At 42.0% G+C, this 18970-nt stretch overlaps 1 protein-coding gene across 1 annotated transcript; it reads left to right on the top strand.

Moving 5' to 3' along the window:
- Positions 1-4398: 4398 nt before the first annotated feature.
- Positions 4399-6862, top strand: LOC107804076 (UDP-glycosyltransferase 89B2-like). Its single transcript, XM_016627891.2, has one exon. The coding sequence runs from the start codon at positions 4637-4639 to the stop codon at positions 6041-6043; it is 1407 nt and encodes a 468-aa protein (XP_016483377.1). The 5' UTR covers positions 4399-4636; the 3' UTR covers positions 6044-6862.
- Positions 6863-18970: the final 12108 nt, after the last annotated feature.

The raw sequence follows: 18970 nt of genomic DNA, 5'->3' as shown, positions 1-18970 counted from the left end.
CCAAAAGACATCACAAGAAATTCATAATGGCCATAACGAGTCCTGAATGCCATCTTTAGAATATCCGAATCCCGAATTTTTAACTGGTGATACCCCAATCTCAAATCAATTTTGGAGAATACCCTCGCTCTCTGAAGTTGGTCAAATAAGTCATCAATACGCGGCAAAGGATATTTATTCTTGATTGTAACTTTATTCAATTGCCTGTAATCAATGCACATTCGCATAGTACCATCTTTGTTTTTCACAAATAGAACCGGTGCACCCCAAGGAGACACACTAGGCCTAATGAACCCTTTATCAAGAAGTTCCTGAAGTTGCTCTTTCAATTCTTTTAACTCAGCTGGTGTCATACGGTACGGAGGAATAGAAATGGGCTGAGTGCCATTCTTTTAAACTGTAATACATAATTATCTAACTAACATGACTAAATTAATCATTTGTGTAAGTTCTAAGGATGTTCTCTCATTTTGAATTCACGTGTTATGCTAATGTAATAATATTTTTCGATATTTAGATGATTGTTGTATTATTATACATCAAATTTTTCTCATTAATTAAATTTTATTGTTCGTTCATATAAATAAATGTTTAAACTATCATATGTCATTATTAACGTGCAACGCACGTTCATATCGAGAGTGACCCGTGCAATATTATTATATATAGAAGTCGTTTATCATAAAACAACAATATGGAGCCTTTCAACTTATTGATTATAAAACGTCAGTGAATAGGTTTGTGCAGGTGCTCAAAAGGAAATAGTATATGGAATAGGACGAATAAACGACGAATGTGATGTGAAAGGAAGCCACATGCAATAGTAGTGGTTAGAAGATTAAATATGATGAAACTACTGACGTGCGAGAAGTCCAGTCCGTGTTAAACATATAACACATTTAGCCCCATTCCATTCTGCTGCTAGTTCAATTCAATAGCAATATTTGATTCTAATTTTCTGCAGAAAATGGTTTGGCTAACTGGTAATTTGAATTTAATAGATTCAACCTTTAAAGGTCTTAATATTAAATTTATAATTAAAATTCGGAACATAATATTTGTTAAAGTTTAATTATCTTTCACATATGTATGATCCATATTCAATACCGAAATACTAGGTTTGATTAAACCTTTAGTTAATAAACTGCATCGGCCAGTAAACTTTATGTCCCATCACATCCACTACCGATTCCGGTTAAAACGGTTTCCGAACAAGCTCGCTAACTATATTCTTTTCCGGAGAGGAGATTTAACACATAAAAAATAATTGCTATACAAAATGAGAAGAATTAGTGACTCAAATACAGTTTTGTAAGCGGGATAATGTCACGACCCGGAATTTCTATCGTCGGGACCGTGATGACGCCTAACATTTCACTTGCTAGGCAAGCAAACGTTAGAGAATCGTTAAGCCACTTCTTATACATTTCAGTAAATAACAGCAAATAAGCTATAACGAGTTTAAAATGAGTGCGGAACTATATAATAGCCTCAATATATATATACTACTACCCGAATCTAGAGTCACAATTCAGGAATTTCTAAGATTTTTCTACAAGTAAATGTCTAAAAGAAATACAACTGTTTTCGAAAGGAAAGAAACAGTAAAATGCAATGGCTAGAAGGGGACTTCAGGGTCTGCGGACGCCGGCAGATCTACCTTGGGTCTCCTGTCGGATGAATCCAGCAGCTAACCTCACGATCAGCTCGGACCAATACCAAAATCTGTACAGGAAATGCAGAGTGCAGTACCAGTATAACCGACCCCATGTACTGGTAAGAGTCGAGCCTAACATCGACGAAGTAGTGACGAGGCTAAGGCGGGTCACTCACACTACAATATATACGCAATATATATAATAAAAGCATAATAGGAAATGCAGAATAGAAGAAAGCAGTAAATTGCAAGAAATACAACAACTCCCGGAGATATATCAACAGTATTTAGAAATTACTGATCCTTAAGTGCAAAAGAGAATACTGTAAAGCTAACACAGCTTAGGGAAACATAAACACATAGGTTGTTGCGGCGCGCAACCCGATCCCACAATATCACAATAACACAATTATAGTTCACCCTTATTCTACCAAACAATCCACCCTTATTACACTCGTTGCGGCGCGCAACCCGTTCCCACCGTATCACAATAACACAATCATAGTTCACCCTTATTCTACCAAACAATCCATCCTTATTACACTTGTTGCGGCGTGCAACCCGTTCCCACCGTACAGTATTAATTCACCCTTATTCCACCTCAATATATCACCCTTATTCCTCCTCTTGCGGCGTGCAACCCGATCCCACCATATCAATATTAATTACTCAGTATGTATAGAAATTTCACAATTTAAATCACAGAAACCCTTCACAATACTTAAACTCCAAACCGAAACAAATAGGAAATTTGTACACTATGAAAATCCACATAAGTAAAGCTACACAGCGAGATCAATTCAGAATCTACAACAGAAAGGTACCGGTAAACCAGCTTAAGCAAATAACAGGAGATAATGAAACTATGGAAGAACTAATATCATTAACCGGAGAAAATAATGTCTAACACGTAGCAATTAGGCATGGGAACACAAGTAGAGTATATAACAACTAAGACAGGGAAAGAGGCAATATGACAAAAACGGGAGAAACAGGGAAAACAGATAAATTGGCGGAGCATAAGTACTTGTCACCTCACATATACGCCGCTCACATGAATTTCACATAGCAAATAGTCCGAGGGTTCCTAATTCCCTCAAGTCAAGGTTAGACACAATACTTACCTCGCTCCAAAGGCCACTCAATGCTCAATTACCGCTTTTCCTCTAGAATCCACCTTCAAACCACTTGTATCTATCCACAAATGACTCAATAATATCAAATATTGCTAAAAAAATCAATTACAATGCATAAATTTAGATTCCCCTCCCCCAAAAAGTCAAAAATTGACCCCGAGCCCGCTTGGCCAAAATCTGAGGTTCGGACCAAAATCCATTCACCCATTCACCCCCGAACCCAATTATATAATTTATTTCGAAATCCGACCTCAATTCGAGGTCTAAATTCCAATTATGCAAAAATCCCTAATTCTACCCAAACCCCTAATTTCCACCATGAAAAACTTAGATTTTAGGTTGAAAACTCATAAAATGTAATGGGTAATTGAAAGAAAGTAGGTTAGAATCACTTACCAACGAATTGGGAAGAAAATCTTATGGAAGAATTGCCTCTAGGTCTTTAAAGTTTGAAATTTTTGAAAGAATGGCAAGAATCCCGTAATTGGGACTGTTTTATCACTGGGCATCAGTGTTCACGCGAACCCGCCTCACCTTCGCGTTCGCAAGACAGGGCTCGCATTCGCATAGAGTCACCTTAAGCCCCCTGCCCAGCCTAGCTAAAGCTACGTGTTCGCGTATGACGGGTCGCGTTCGAGTAGAGCAAGCCCCCCAATGCTCCGCGTTCGCGATCATGGTCTCGCGTTCGCGTAGTGAAAAAAATCCTCCCTCAACCTAGATCCCCTTCGCGATCGCGAGAATGGCTTCGCGATCGCGAAGCACAACGCACCAGAACACCAGCTGCAGCAAAACACCAGATTTTTCAAAGTCCAATTCACCCTGTAGCCTATCCGAAACTCACCCGAACCCTCGGGATTCCAAACCAAACATACACACAAGTCCTAAAATATCATACGAACTCGCTCGCGCGATCAAAACACCCAAATAATGCCTAAAACTATGAATCGGACACCAAATCAAAGGAAATTTTCAAAAAGACTTTAAAACTTCTATTTTCACAACCGAACGTCTGAATCACGTCAAATCAACTCCGTTTCTCACCAAATTCGACAGACAAGTCATAAATATTATAGTGGACCTGTATCGGGATTCGAAACCAAAATACGGACTCGATATCAATAAATCCAAACATCAGTCGATTCTTAAATATCATAAATCTTTCAAACTTTCTATTTTCAACAAAAATCAATAACTCGGGTTAGGGACCTCCGAATTCGGACCTACCGGGACCGTCAAAACACGGATCCGGATCCGTTTGCTCAAAACGTTGACCGAAATCAACTTAAATGAATTTCTAAGGCAAATATTTTTATTTTTATCAGTTTTTAACATATAAGCCTTCCGAAATAACACCCAGACTGCGCATGCAAATCGAGGAAGGCTAAAATGAGGTTTTTGAGACCTCAAAACACAGAATTAGGTTCTAAAATATAAGATGACCTATCGGGTCATCACAGATAAAATGGGATAAGGTGTGAGATTAAATTTATACCATATTTAGTTGAGGGAATAAATTTATCTCCCAATCGTAATACAAAATATCATATCTTATCTCATCAAACTTGAGATTATATTATCTCATTCCCACGTGGAATGAATTAGTCCATCCAGAATAATTTAGTTTGTGTATCAAGTGATCCCAATAATGGTGGATTAACAACTTTGAACTTTTATCATTTGTTTGGAAAAAAGAAGACAAACCATCCAAACTTTGAAATATAATACTTTGTAAGCGTCAGGCATGACATCAGAAGTCACCTAACATATCATACTATAAACCAAATTAGTGTGCAAACATGCAATACTTGACAAAAATTAAAGTCTTGGTTTGAGCTAAAACGTAATGGCGTTTTCTGGAGCACAAGTTCTCCTATTTCCATTTCCAACTGCAGGTCACATAATCCCCCTCCTTGACCTAGCCAACCACCTCATAAATCATCACCTAAAACTCACAATTCTTGTCACACCTCAAAACCTACCATTACTCGAGCCAATCCGAGCAATTCACCCTTCCGATTCTATTCAAACACTTTGCCTTTCATTTCCTGAACTCCCTGCTGGATCCAGTTTTGCTGCAAGGGTTCGTGCAACCTCTGAGCTTTACAATCCGATTGTCGATTGGTTCCGTACCCACCCATCACCTCCTGTGGCCATTATCTCAGATTTCTTCCTTGGTTGGACTGATAAACTGGCATTCCGACTAGGTGTTCGACGTATTGCCTTTTGGCCGTCCGGAGCTTTTACTTGCTTAGTTATAAGTCATACATGGAGCAACGTTGAAGAAATCTTGTCTACAACTAATGAGAACTCTTTGATCACTTTCACTAATATTCCCAATACGCCGGAATATCCTCGGTGGAAAGTGTGTACGTTGAGCAGTCAGTACAAAAAAGGAGACGCCGATTGGGAATTCTTGAGAGGTGGTTACTTTGAAAATATGAAGAGTTGGGGTGTTGTGTTTAACTCTTGTAGAGAAATAGAGGGTGTTTTTATCGATCGAGTAAAGAAAGAAATGGGCCATGATAGGGTTTGGGCCGTTGGGCCCTTGCTACCTTTGGACAATAATATGGTAGGTCCATATTATTTTCAACGTGGCGGGTTGAGTGTGATGCCACGTGATGAAGTGATGACGTGGTTAGACGAAAAGGCCGATGATTCAGTTGTTTACGTGAGCTTCGGGAGTCGTGCAATGTTGACACGACAGCAAGCGGATGCCCTGGCGAGGGCCTTGGAGTGTAGTGGGGTGAATTTCGTGTGGTGCTTGAGAATTCAAGAGGAAGGACACGTGGCAGGCAACGTGGACGTGGTCACGAAAGAATATGAGAATCGAGTAGCAAATAGAGGGTTGATAATCAAAGGTTGGGCTCCACAAGTTGCGATACTAAGTCATCGAACTGTGAGCGTTTTCTTGACTCATTGCGGATGGAACTCGGTACTAGAAGGCATATCCTCTAACGTGCTCATTCTAACATGGCCTATGGGTGCAGACCAATTTATAAGTGCAGAATTGTTGGTTAACCAACTCAAAGTGGGAATTAGAGCTTGCGAAGGTGGTTGTCAAGTAGTCCCAGATTCAGTCGAATTGGCTCATATCTTATCCGAGTCAATTAGTGGAGCTCACCCACAGAAAGAGCGAATGAGTAAACTCCATCATTCTGTCTTAGAGGCTGTTCAAAAGGGAGGGAGCTCTAGTCAAGATTTGGATGCATTTGTCAAGCAAATAGGTCAACCTCAAACTGAAACTAGTTGATCGCCAAATTAAAATTACCACTTGCAAAAAGAAGAAGAAAAATTTGTACTTTTGAGACTTGAGATTGATAGGCCCACAAGAGATGAAGGTAGAAAACGGTTCACCTTCATATATTGTTAGGTAAATCAAGTTATCTACTACATTTTTTGACTCGAACCTTAATAATTCACCGAACTTCTTGAGATTCTACGACATTTTTTCTTTTCAATGCGCATACGTCCTTTGACTCGAACCTTGATTGACATCCTTTGTCCAGCGTATATTACTCTTCCGTTTCAGCATTTCATAATCTCCTGTTACCTTCCTTCTAATTCAAATTGAACTCAAATGCTTTCCAAATGTAATGTAGTTGATTTGATTTTAGTAGCCTAAACAATATATGGAGTAAAATTATAACCATTTGTGTACGGTCAAAATCGGGCTTGGTTAATCGAGACCGGAATGGCAGACCGAGGTTCAATCCCAAGTTATATTGGATCGTTACATGAATAAATATTGCCTAGCTCGTGATTTAGGGATCGATCGAGATCGAGACCAGCTAAGGTCGAGACCGAGAAGGATAGAGATCTAGTGAGATCGAAGGAAGCCTGCTAAGTCGAATAACAGAAAGCCGAGGAATCCGTGACCGGGCGAGGATTGTGGCGGAGATCTCGGCATGTATCAAGTCAAGACCGGTTGATTAGCCAATCAGGAGATTTCCTTCTGTATTTAAAATTGTACCATATGTAGAACTCCTCTACTATATAAAGGGGGTTTCAATTATTTTGTAAGCACAAATTCATGCATAATAAAGCAATATATTACGTTTTCTCTCTTAAACTCTCTTATTCAGTAGTTCAGTTCTTACTAGGGGTGGGCATATTTCGGTCCGAACCGAAGAAACCGACCGAACCGAAAATATTTTTATTTCGGTTTCGGTTATTCGGTTTTTTCGGTCGGTTTCAGTTTAAAATTTTAAAATTTCAGTTTTTCGGTTCGGTTGTCGGTTATTAATTTATTTGGTTCAGTTAACCGAAAAAACGAATTATTATTATATAGATTCTTTAAGTTATATATAGGCTAAGCCCATAGGTAATTATATAGGCCCAATTTTGAAGTCCATCAAAGACCCAATTCAAATAAGTAACCCAATCGGCTATTCCTAATTTTCCATCCCTTAAGACTTTTAACTCTAACGAAACTTACCATTTTATTCTAACTTACCGAAATTTTGAAAGAAAACCAACAAATTTGTCAGTCCAATTATTACATAGAAATAGCCCAATATGATAATGTTCAAATCGAAAACCGATTAGAAATAAACCAAACCGAAATTAGAAAACCAAACTGAACCGAACTTATTTCAGTTCGATTTCGGTTACTACTTTTACAAAACTGAAAATTAAATAACCAAACCGAATTTCTTCAAATCGAACCGAACCGACCGAACGCCCACCCCTAATTCTTACTCTTCAATAATACACTTAGTTGGTGCGAGGGCAACCTAGCTCAAGGGCCAAAGCTGTATGATATATCGGTTTACTTTATTTTACAGTTAATTTCAAACTTCAATTTTTATATTTCTCAGTTTGTGCCAAGTGAAATCACATATCCTTAAAACCACTTACAAATTTAATTGTTATCCGATTTTAATGGTAAACGGTTTGGCGCCCACCGTGGGGCCAAGGATAATAGTGATTGCCTGGTGCTAATTTTCATAACATACACACTGCTTTACACTTGTTCTTGTAAGCATTTTTGATTTCAGGATCAGCATGTCGAACTCTCGAGCAGTACCCACACACATCGACAATGGCCTTGGTTTTCATGGAGAAAAAGACAACGTAGATGCCCCAGGAAACGAAGTGCTTCCAGTTGACCTCGAGGGAGTACCAATTGCAAACCCCATCGACGCCAGTTCCCATGTTGCCCTGAATGCAAATCTGGGCATCGACCCCAAAAATAACGTCCGCAGAGACGTTCGATCAGTCGGTCAGAACGTGGACAGCGGCGAAGAAGGTGGAATCAGGCGGAATCAGCCTTCGAATAATATTCAAAATGCTGCAGGCTCAACAAGCTGCAATAGCACAACTTCAAAATCAGAACCACGCACCGAGTAGGGTCGAACCCGAGCCATCATAGGAAGTTGTTCACAGGGCTGAACCAGTGCCGGGGAGGTCAAATGTCAATGAGTCAGGGACTGACCCCGCTATCTTGAAAATGTTACGAGGAGATGAAAAAGTGAATTGAATCGGGGGAGAAGAATATTGAAGCGAATGATAAAAAAATGGAAACATATAACTCCCGAGTTGATCAAATTCCTAGGGCATCACCGATTTTGAAGGGTTTGAATTCAAAGAAGTTCATAAACCCCCCCCCCAGCGCGGCTCCTAAGCCCATTCCGAAGAAATTTCGCATGCCAGAAATTTCCAAGTATAATGGAACTACTGACCCCAACGAGCATGTCACTTCTTACACATGTGCAATAAATGGGAACGATCTAGAGGACGATGAGATTGAGTCTGTACTGCTGAAGAAATTTGGAGAAACTTTATCAAAGGGGGCGATGATATGGTACCATAATTTTCTACCTAACTCCATTGATTCTTTTGCCATGCTCGCAGATTCCTTCATCAAAGCACACGCCAGAGCGATAAAGGTCGAGACTAGAAAGTCGGACCTCTTCAAAGTAAAACAGAAAGACAACGAGATGCTCAGATAGTTCGTATCTCGGTTCCAAAAGGAGCATATGGATCTGCCCCCAGTCGCCGATGATTGGGCCGTTCAGGCTTTCATTCAAGGCCTAAACATACGAAGTTCAATAGCCTCACAACAGTGAAAGAAGAACTTGATCGAATATCCAGCTGTAACCTGGGCCGATGTGCATAATCAGTACCAGTCAAAGAATAAGGTCGAGGATGACCAGTTAGGGGCTCCTTCCGGGTCCGTTTATCCAAACAAGAGCATCGATAGAGTTAAAAAGGATATTGATCGGGAACCACAGTCAAACAGAGATCGATATCAGCCATACGGTGAAGATCGGAGAAACAACAGGCCTGGACGCAACCCCGTTCGAATTGATAGAAGAAATGATCGAGGACAGAGCTCTCGAGGGCTCATGAGTAAGAGTCATTTCGACAGAAATGTCGAACCCAAAGAAGCACCACGACTATCAGAATAGAACTTCAATGTTGATGCATTAGCTATTGTATCGGCCATTGGGCGCATCAAAGACACCATGTGGCCCTGACCTCTATAGACTAATCCGGCCTAGAGAAATCCTAGTCAAATGTGCAAATATCATGGCACCCATAGTCATAGAACAGAAGATTGCAGATAGTTGAGGGAGGAGGTAGCCCGTTTGTTCAACGAAGGGCATCTTCGAGAATTCTTAAGTGATCAGGCTAAAAACCACTTCAAGAGATTCAAACAGACAGAATGAGCAAGAAGAGCCACAGCACGTGATCCACATGATCATTGGAGGGGTCGATATTCCTCAGGGGCCCGTATTCAAACACACCAAGGTGACGATCACGAGGGAAAAGCGGACTCGAGACTACTACCAGAAGGGACCTTGTCTTTTAATGACGAGGATGCGGAGGGGATCTTACAACCCCACAATGACGCACTGGTAATATCTGTCCTTATGAATAAAATTCAAGTTAAACGTGTTTTGATTGATCCAGGTAGCTCGGCCAACATTATTCGATCAAGGGTCGTAGAACAGCTCGGCCTACAAGATCAAATTGTGCCCGCAGCCCGAGTACTTAACGGCTTCAACATGGCAAGCGAAACCACCAAAGGTGAAATTACTTTGCCAGTGAACGTGGCCGGGACCATCCAAGAAACAAAGTTCCATTTGATCAAGGGTGACATGAGATACAACGCCCTGTTCGGAAGGCCTTGGATCCATAACATAAGGGCAGTACCCCCGACCCTCCCTTCACCAAGTTCTGAAGTTCCTGACATCGGAGGGAGTCAAAATAGTATACGGGGAACAACCCGCCGCTAAGGATATGTTTGCAGTCGATGAAGTGATACCGGTATCGGAACTCTCATCAACGAAGGGATCGGATTCGAAGAGAAAGCAGGAGGCCAAATAGCAACCATAGAAACTAGCCTCGACCCAATTGCAGAAGCAAGGGATCGACGATGATGACGACTACTGGATCCCTCGATCCTTCATAATTCCCGATGACTCCGACGCCACCAAATCAACGGTCGAAGAGCTGGAACAAGTCACACTTGCCAAGCATCAGCTCGAACGAATGGTATACCTGGGTACGGGGCTAACCCCCGAGCTCAGGAAAAAACTTATTCATTTTCTTAAAGCTAACATGGATTGCTTTGCTTGGTCCCACCTTGATATGACAGAGATCCCACCAGAAATTACCACTCATAAACTGAGCCTGGACCCTAAATTCCGCACGGTGAAGCAAAAAAGAAGGCCCCAGTCCGAGGTCAAACATGCATTCATCAAGGACGAGGTAACCAAACATCTCAAAATAGGATCCATTCGGGAAATAAAGTATCCCGAATGATTAGCAAACGTAGTAGTAGTCCCTAAGAAGGGAAACAAACTTAGAATATGTGTAGATTATAAAGACCTGAATAAAGCATGCCCCAAGGATTCTTTTCCTTGGCCTAATATCGATCGTGTGATTGATGCCATGGCCGACCACGAGACTCTCAGTTTTCTCGATGCTTACTCCGGGTACAATCAGATATAGATGAACCCGGAGGATCAAGAAAAGACCTCGTTTATCATAAGTATGGTACCTACGGTTATAATGTAATGCCATTCGGTCTAAAAAATGCTGATGCAACATATCAACGCCTAGTAAACCGAATGTTCGAAAAAAAAATAGAAAAATCAATGGAAGTTTATATTGATTACATGTTAATTAAGTCCCTGTGAGAAGAGGACCATTTAAAGCATTTGCAGGAGACTTTCGATATACTGAGGAAGTACAATATGAAGCTCAACCCCGAAAAGTGTGCATTCGGGGTTGGATCGGACAAGTTTCTTGGTTTCATGGTATCCAATCGGGGAATCGAGATCAACCCCGATAAAATCAAAGCTATCGAGGATATCACGGTAGTGGATAATATAAAGGTCGTGCAGAGGATGACGGGGCGGATAGCCGCCCTAGGACGATTCATTTCGAGATCCTCATATAGGAGCCACCGATTCTTCTTGCTGCTTAAGAAGAAGAGCAATTTTACATGGACTCCGGAATGCCAGCAGGCCTTGGGGGAACTAAAGCGGTATTTATCGAGCCCGCCGCTGCTTCACATCCCGAAAGTGGACGAATAGCTTTACCTGTACTTGGCAGTCTCGGAGATAGCGGTAAGTGGTGTCCTTGTCTGAGAAGAATAAGGTACGCAATTCCATGTCTATTATGTTAGTCGGACCTTATGTGAGGCCGAAACTAGATATCCACACTTAGAAAAATTAGCGCTTGCTTTAATAAGCGCCTCTAGAAAACTAAAACCATATTTTCAATATCATCCAATATGTATTGTAACAACTTATCCACTTTAAAGAATTTTGTACAAACCCGAGCTTTCGGGTCGATTGGCCAAATGGGCCGTAGAAATCAGTGGATACGATATTGAGTATCGACCCCGAACCGCCATCAAGTCTCAAATCATGGCGGACTTCATGGATGAATCTACGCCGGCCCTCGTACCCGAGGTTGAAAAAGAACTACTAATAAAATCGGGTACATCTTCGGGAGTCTGGACCCTCTTTACGGACGGTGCTTCGAACGCGAAGGGGTCCGGATTAGGCATCGTACTAAAATCACCCACAAGTAATATAGTTAGACAGTATATCAGAACTACAAAATTGACTAACAATGAGGCCGAGTATAAGGCCATGATTGCAGGTCTCGAACTAGCTAGAAGCTTGGGAGCGTAGATCATAGAGGCTAAGTGTGATTCCCTCCCTGTGGTAAACCAAGTTAACGGGACTTTTGAAGTCCGAGAAGACTGAATGCATAGGTACTTAGATAAACTACAGGTGACTCTACATTGATTTAGGGAATGGACCTTGCAACATGTACCTCGAGAACAGAACAACGAGGACGACACTCTTGCCGACTTAGGTTCATCGGTCGAAGACGACGAACTCAACTAGGGGACTGTCGTACAACTCATGAGATCGGTAATCGAAGAAGGCCACGCCGAGATAAACTCTACAAGTTTAACCTGTGATTGGAGAAACAAGTACATAGAGTACTTAAAGAACGAGAAGCTTCCATCAGATCTAAAGGAGTCGAGAGCTCTGCGCACAAAGGCAGCACAGTTCACTTTGTCCGAAGACGGAAGGCTATTTAAAAGGACGTTCGATGGACCATTGGAAATATGTTTGGGACCGGGAGATACCGACTACATCCTACGGGAAGTTCAAGAGGGCACTTGTGGAAATCATTCTAGTGCTGAATCGCTGGTCCACAAAGTAATCAGAGCAGGGTACTATTGGACTGATATAGGGAAGGATGCAAGGAAGTTCGTTCGAAAATACGACAAATGCCAAAGGCATGCACCCATGATTCATCAACCCGGGGAACTACTCTACTCGGTACTGTCCCCATGGCCCTTCATGAAATGGGGAATGGACATGGTTGGACCTCTCCCGTCGGCCCCAGGTAAAGTTCAGTTTATTTTGTTTATGACTGATTATTTCTCTAAATGGGTTGAAGCACAGGCTTTTGAGAAAGTCAGAGAAAAGGAAGTCATAGACTTCATTTGAGACCACATCATATGTCGATTCGAGATGCCCTCCGAGATTGTATGTGATAATGGAAAATAATTCATCGTCAGCAAAGTAACTAAATTTCTCGAGGATCACAAGATCAAAAGGATCCTATCAATACCTTATCATCCCAGCGGGAACGGACAAGCCGAATTGACCAACAAAACCATTATCCAAAATCTTAAGAAGAGATTGATCGACGCCAAAGGAAAATGGAGAGAAATACTACCCGAGGTTTTATGGGCATACCGCACAACATCGAAATCCAGTACCAGAGCAACACCGTTCTCATTAGTTTATGGCGCCGAAGCTCTGATCCCGGTCGAGGTCGGAGAACCTAGCATCAGGTTTCAATATGCAACAGAGGAGTCGAATAATAAGACCATGAATACGAGTCTAGAATTGTTGGACGAAAGACGCGAAGTCGCTCTCGTCCGATTGGCCGCCCAAAAATAGCGGATCGAAAGGCACTACAATCGAAGAGCCAATCTTCGACATTTTAACATCGGGGACTTGGTGCTAAGAAAAGTCACCCTTAACATCCGAAATCCGAATAAAGGGAAACTGGGTCCGAACTGGGAAGGACCGTACCAGGTTCTCGAAATCATTGGAAAAGGATCCTACAAGCTCAGCACGATGAATGGCGAACAACTGCCGAGCAATTGGAATATATCACACTTCAAACGATACTACTGCTAAGGTACGGCCCCTTCCATTTTTATTTATATTTTAAACTAACCCTTGCAGGTGGATTCTTCGACACGAAGCCTTTAGGTCTGAAAGCACGCGTTGCACTCTTTTTCCTTTAGACTGTTTTTGTCCCAAATGGGTTTTTCGGCGAGGTTTTCAATGAGGCAACCATTGATCGTGCTAACTTAGAACAATTCAGCAGTATCCGAGGTTTCTTTACAATCAGCCTCGAATACTGGGGGGCATTTCCCTCGAATGTCAACTTTGATGCGAAGAAATTACTTCATGGTAGTAGGGTCTCGATAGGAAAAATTTGTAAGGGCCAAACGGTCAAACGAACCGTGCCCGCGTAGTTTGCTCGAACCCTGGTATAGAACATGTACGCATGTATAATCATTTATAAAGAGAAGCATTTTTCTTTACCGATATCTAATGCCTTAGAAAAAATTTTCTACTTTACAATTTCACACTCTTGATCTATTATGTAAACAGGCTTAAGGGCCGACCATAACCAGAGTTCGAATAATTACCCCCACGCTCGGGGTACTGTCATTCGAAAAATAAACGAGATCGAATTATTAAAACTCTGAGATAATAAGACCTTTTAGGTAACCCTCGATTTTTATAGGTCACGGCCACCCCACTCGGGGACTGACACTTCGGGCAAGCTCAAAGTAAAATGGGAAAATAAGCCCAAGGGGCAAATCCCGAACTAAAAAGGCTACGGCCGAATTAACACGGTTCGGAGACGTCCAAATTTCGTAACAAAACAAGCTTTCAAATTCCCTCATAAACCGATTAAAAGGGCTACCCCCGGCAAAATCATAAAAGGTTTCAATACTATCAAGCCTCGAAAATTCTAATGAGTACAAAATTGTTCGAACTCTCGAACAGTTCCTTATTGCATGTTAAGGCATTACAAGTTTTGCAAATACAAATGATAAAAAAATTGTTTCAAGCCGAAAAGGGGAGAAAGCCATAAACAATCTTTTTACAAAGGCTATATCGGCCTAATACAAAAAGCCTAAGTGCTGTTTTTGCTTTGAGTTCGAGAGACTATCCTCGCTTAAATAAAAAACCTAAGGGTTACCTTACTTTGAGTTTGAGCAAGCACTCACTCGATCGTAAAGCCTAAGGGCTATACTAGTTCGGTTTCAATCAGATTGTCTAAACCTCAGATCTTAGAATACAACTTCATAATTTTATAAGGCAGAAAGGAAGAAAGTTTATATATATATATATATATATATATATATATATATATATATATATATATATATATATATATGTTAAAAATTCATAAGGGCAGCATGGCCCGATCAAATTTCCCTACAAAAGACCGAAACAGTCTTAAAAGAAACACAAAAAATACTAATCCTAAAGGACTTAGTCTTCTCCGAGAGCAGCATCTTCACTCTCGAGGCCTTCTCCGCTTTCAGATCCGCTCATACTCCTAGAATCATTATCATCAGAAAAGGCCAACACTCTAGCTTCATCTTCGATCTCCTTAGCATTCTCGATCTCGGCTGTAAGATCGAAGCCACGAGCATGGATCTTCTCGAGAGTCTCCCTTCGAGACTGGCATTTAGCATGCTCGGCAACCCAGTTTGCTCGAGCCTGAGCAGCTTCAGCAACCTCCTTTGCTCGAACCTGAGCAGCTTCAGCGTCGGACCGGTAGACGGCGACCATTGCATCAGCATTAGCCTTGGCCGTTTTGACCTTCGATTTGGCCGCTGCAAGTTCTGTGGCCAGCCTCTCTCGATCGGAAGTTGCTGAACCCAACCGAGATTGAAACTCCTCAATTTTCTTGGCTTGCACCAAGGCCTTCTCTTTCAAGCTTTGGAGTTGGGTCTTAGCCGAGGCTAGTTGAGCTCGGGCAGCTTCCTTTTCTAAGGCAAGGCGGTCCATGTTCTTCTTCCACGCCTCGGCCTCCGCTTTCACTGCGTCCACTTCCTCACGAAGATGTCCGATCACATCGAGCTTTTGCTGGACCTGTGGGATCGAACTATTAGCCGTCACGCCCGAGTCAGTGTCATTAACTTCAAAGATTATTTTTACCTGCTCGGCCAGATCAGCTTGTTCTTTCTGAGCTGCTTCTAGCTCAGCCCGAAGTCCTTTTGCTTCCCCTTCTCTCTGCTCACTGAGAATCTTGAAGGCATCTCTCTCCTCAGTAAGCCCTCGGTTATCGACTTCATACTGGCTCAGCTCCCCTCAGGATCGGAAGAAAGCCTCGTGATAAAGCACAGAAGCCTACAAAAATAGAAAGAAGGAATTATACAAGGGGAGAAAAGTACAAGTATGAAAATTGACAAAGAAAATATGAACTTACCCGGTTCAGGGCCTGTTGGGCTTCGTTGAAAAGACAAGGTGCTCCCACTTCATCCATCTAAGCTTGGTCTTCTTCCGTGACCAAACGTCGGAGGTAGCTAGCCACCCCTACATGGACAGCAAGAACCCGGGCATCCTCCAGGATCGTGACAACGATTGTTCGCTTGCACCCAGGATCGGCACTAGGGGACGGAAACTGAGTGGTCAGTTTAAAACTCGAGTAAGCCTCGCCTGAACTCTTCTTCGGAACCTCCAAGTCACTCAGACCGGTGACACCTTCTACCCCAACAAAATAACCACAGAAAGGATTTTCCTCTTCGTGGACTCCTTCCCCGTAACAAGACTCCACGGCCTGAGCATCGCGTATCATCGACTCGAAAAATAAAGGAAATGAGGGAGAATTCCCGATCTTTATTGCCATAAGTGGGTCTTTTGGGACGCCGCCTTCGTCTTGGGGAGCCTCGAGCCTGGTTTCTGCACCAGCATCCACCACCTCTTCAATGTCTCTTTGCCCCGAGATAAAGCATCTTCGGTTCCTCTCGGCTCGGGGACTTGGGTCAAAGTCTCCTCCTCGACCTCATCGAGCCTAGACAGAGTAGTCTCAACTCACACCGGTTCCGGAGTTCTCCGAATCTCGGTGCTAGCTCGTGTATGGGCCACTGACCTAGAATCATTTTTTTCTCTTCTTCTTCTTCTTCTTCTTCTTCCCTTAGCCTTTGGACTGACTCCATAGTTAGTGGGATTGTATTCCCCTTGGGTTTATGGGCTGTTTGCTTCTTGGGTTTTTGACCCTCGAAGTTCGAGGCCCTTTTCCTCTTATTCTCTTTCGCTAGTTTTGAGATAGGTGATGAAACTTCTTCATCACCGGACGATGGTCTTATAGTCACATCCTTTCCGAGACCTACAAAAGGAGAAAGTAAGTAAACTCATGTTTGAAAAGATGTTTGAATGATAGACAAATCGGTAAGTCAGGAAAAAGGCTTACCATGAGTACGAGCCTCCCACCGACCCTTTGACAAATCGTGCCATGCGTGCTCGGCGTGTGTTGACGTCGAAACCAGGCTCCTAACCCAATTCTCGAGGTGGGGAACCGTACCGACATCCAAGCAACGGCTGCATCGAGAAAAACACTGATAAGAAAGGATGAAGAAGTAAAAATAACGAACAGAAATTAAAGACGGAATCATACTTACATTTCATATTCCATTTCTCAGGAAATGGCATGCTCTCAGCCGAGATTAGGTTCGTGGTCTTCACCCGAACGAACCGTCCCATCCAACCCCGATCTTTGTCTTCATCTATATTCGATATAAGAGCCTTGGTGGCCCGGCATTGAAGCTTTATCGGCCCACCTCGATAGAGTCGAGGGCTATATAATCTTATGAGGTGGTCAAGGGTGAAGGGAAGCCCGTCGATTTTGCTCACGAAAAAATAGAGCAGTATCACGAACCTCTAGAAAGAGGGGTAAATTAGGCCGGGAGTCACCTGGTATTTCTTGCAGAAGTCTACGATGATTGGATCGACGGGACCCAGCGTGAAAGGATAAGTGTAAACACTCAAGAACCCTTCCACGTGGGTGGTGATCGCTTCTTCTGGTGCCGGTATCACAACCTCTTTGTTTCCCCAGTTGCAATCTTTCTTCACCTAGTCGAGAAGGCTATTGGGTATCGAGCATATATATCTCGATATCGGCTCGCATCGACCAGGAATAGATGAGGGTTTCTCGACTTTAAAGTCAGAATCTATGACACACACCCCGGGAATAAGTTCTTCAGGGTGTGGCTCCACCACTGGTTTCTCGCCGGCCGACCGAGATGAGGAAGCAGCCTCTTTCTGTGGAACAGTTTTAGATGTTTTGGCCATTAGTTTTGTGGGCAAAGAAGAATGGAGACTGAAGTATTTGGTATTTTAGGAAGAACAAGCAAAGAAACTCAAAGATCTGAAGATAGAAAGCTTTGAAGAAGGCAAAGAACTATGGGGATTGGGATAAAAAAGATTTGAAAGTAAAGTTTTAAATAATGAAGAAGGGGGCTATTTATAGGTTTCACAACGACGGTTCAAAACTGGTAGTGGCCGACCGTCGACTGACGCGCATTAAATACCTGGAAAACTGTACCGACGAGACGTTTCTGTCACTTCTACTGCTTATGTCATGACGATTATGTCATGATTGAAGGCTCAAATCGTTTCTTGTCATTACTCTCCAAAAAATGAGGGGACTGTCTCTATACGGTCAAAATCGGGCTTGTCGATTTTGTATGGTTAATCGAAACCGGGGTGGCAGACCGAGGTTCAATCCCAAGTTATATTGGATCGTTACATGAATAAATATTGCCTAGCTCACGATTCAGGGATCGATCGAGATCGAGACCAGCTAAGGTCGAGACCGAGAAGGATAGAGATCTAGCGAGATCGAAGAAAACCTACTAAGTCGAATAACAGAAAGCCGAGGAATCCGTGACCGGGCGAGGATTGTGGCGGAGATCTCGGCATGTATCAAGTCAAGACCAGTTGATTAGCCAATCAGGAGATTTCCTTATGTATTTAAAATTGTACCATATGTAGAACTCCTCTACTATATAAAGGGGGTTTCAATCATTTTGTAAGCACAAATTCATGCATAATAAAGCAATATATTACGTTTTCTCTCTTAAACTCTCTTATTCAGTAGTTCAGTTCCTACTCTTCAATATTACATTTAGTTGGTGCGAGGGCAACCTAGCTCAAGGGCTAAAGCTGTATGATATATCGGTTTGCTTTATTTTACAGTTAATTTCTAACTTCAATTTTCATATTTCTCAGTTTGTGCCATGTGAAATCACATATCCTTAAAATCACTTACAAATTTAATTGTTATCCGATTTTAAGGGTAAACACCATTAAATGTCAACTCTACAGTTATTTCGAATACTTCTTAATTTGTAAAATGATATAGATTTTTGGGAGTAGCTGTAATCCTAAAATTGGAACAACCTCTTTATTATTTACTCAGTACAATTAGTAAAAAGTTGAAAATCAAATTAAAATTTGAGAAGTTAGATCAAAAGCAGATCATAGAATAAATTACCCCATCCTTTTTGTGTTGGCAGCTTTGAAATCACGTAAATAAATTGCTTCTCTATTTTGTGCAAAAGGCTATTAGGTGTGTCAAATTTTGATACTATATTCTT

This window comes from Nicotiana tabacum, chromosome 15, assembly GCF_000715075.1.
Source record: "Nicotiana tabacum cultivar K326 chromosome 15, ASM71507v2, whole genome shotgun sequence".
Classification (NCBI taxonomy): domain Eukaryota; kingdom Viridiplantae; phylum Streptophyta; class Magnoliopsida; order Solanales; family Solanaceae; genus Nicotiana; species Nicotiana tabacum.
Note: the sequence above shows the minus strand (reverse complement) of the source record. Positions and strands in the feature narration are given on the sequence as shown.

What these genes read in the sequence shown, in the direction of transcription:
- LOC107804076 (XM_016627891.2), top strand. Translation starts at nt 4,637, where the DNA reads ATGGCGTTTTCTGGAGCACAAGTTCTCCTATTTCCATTTCCAACTGCA.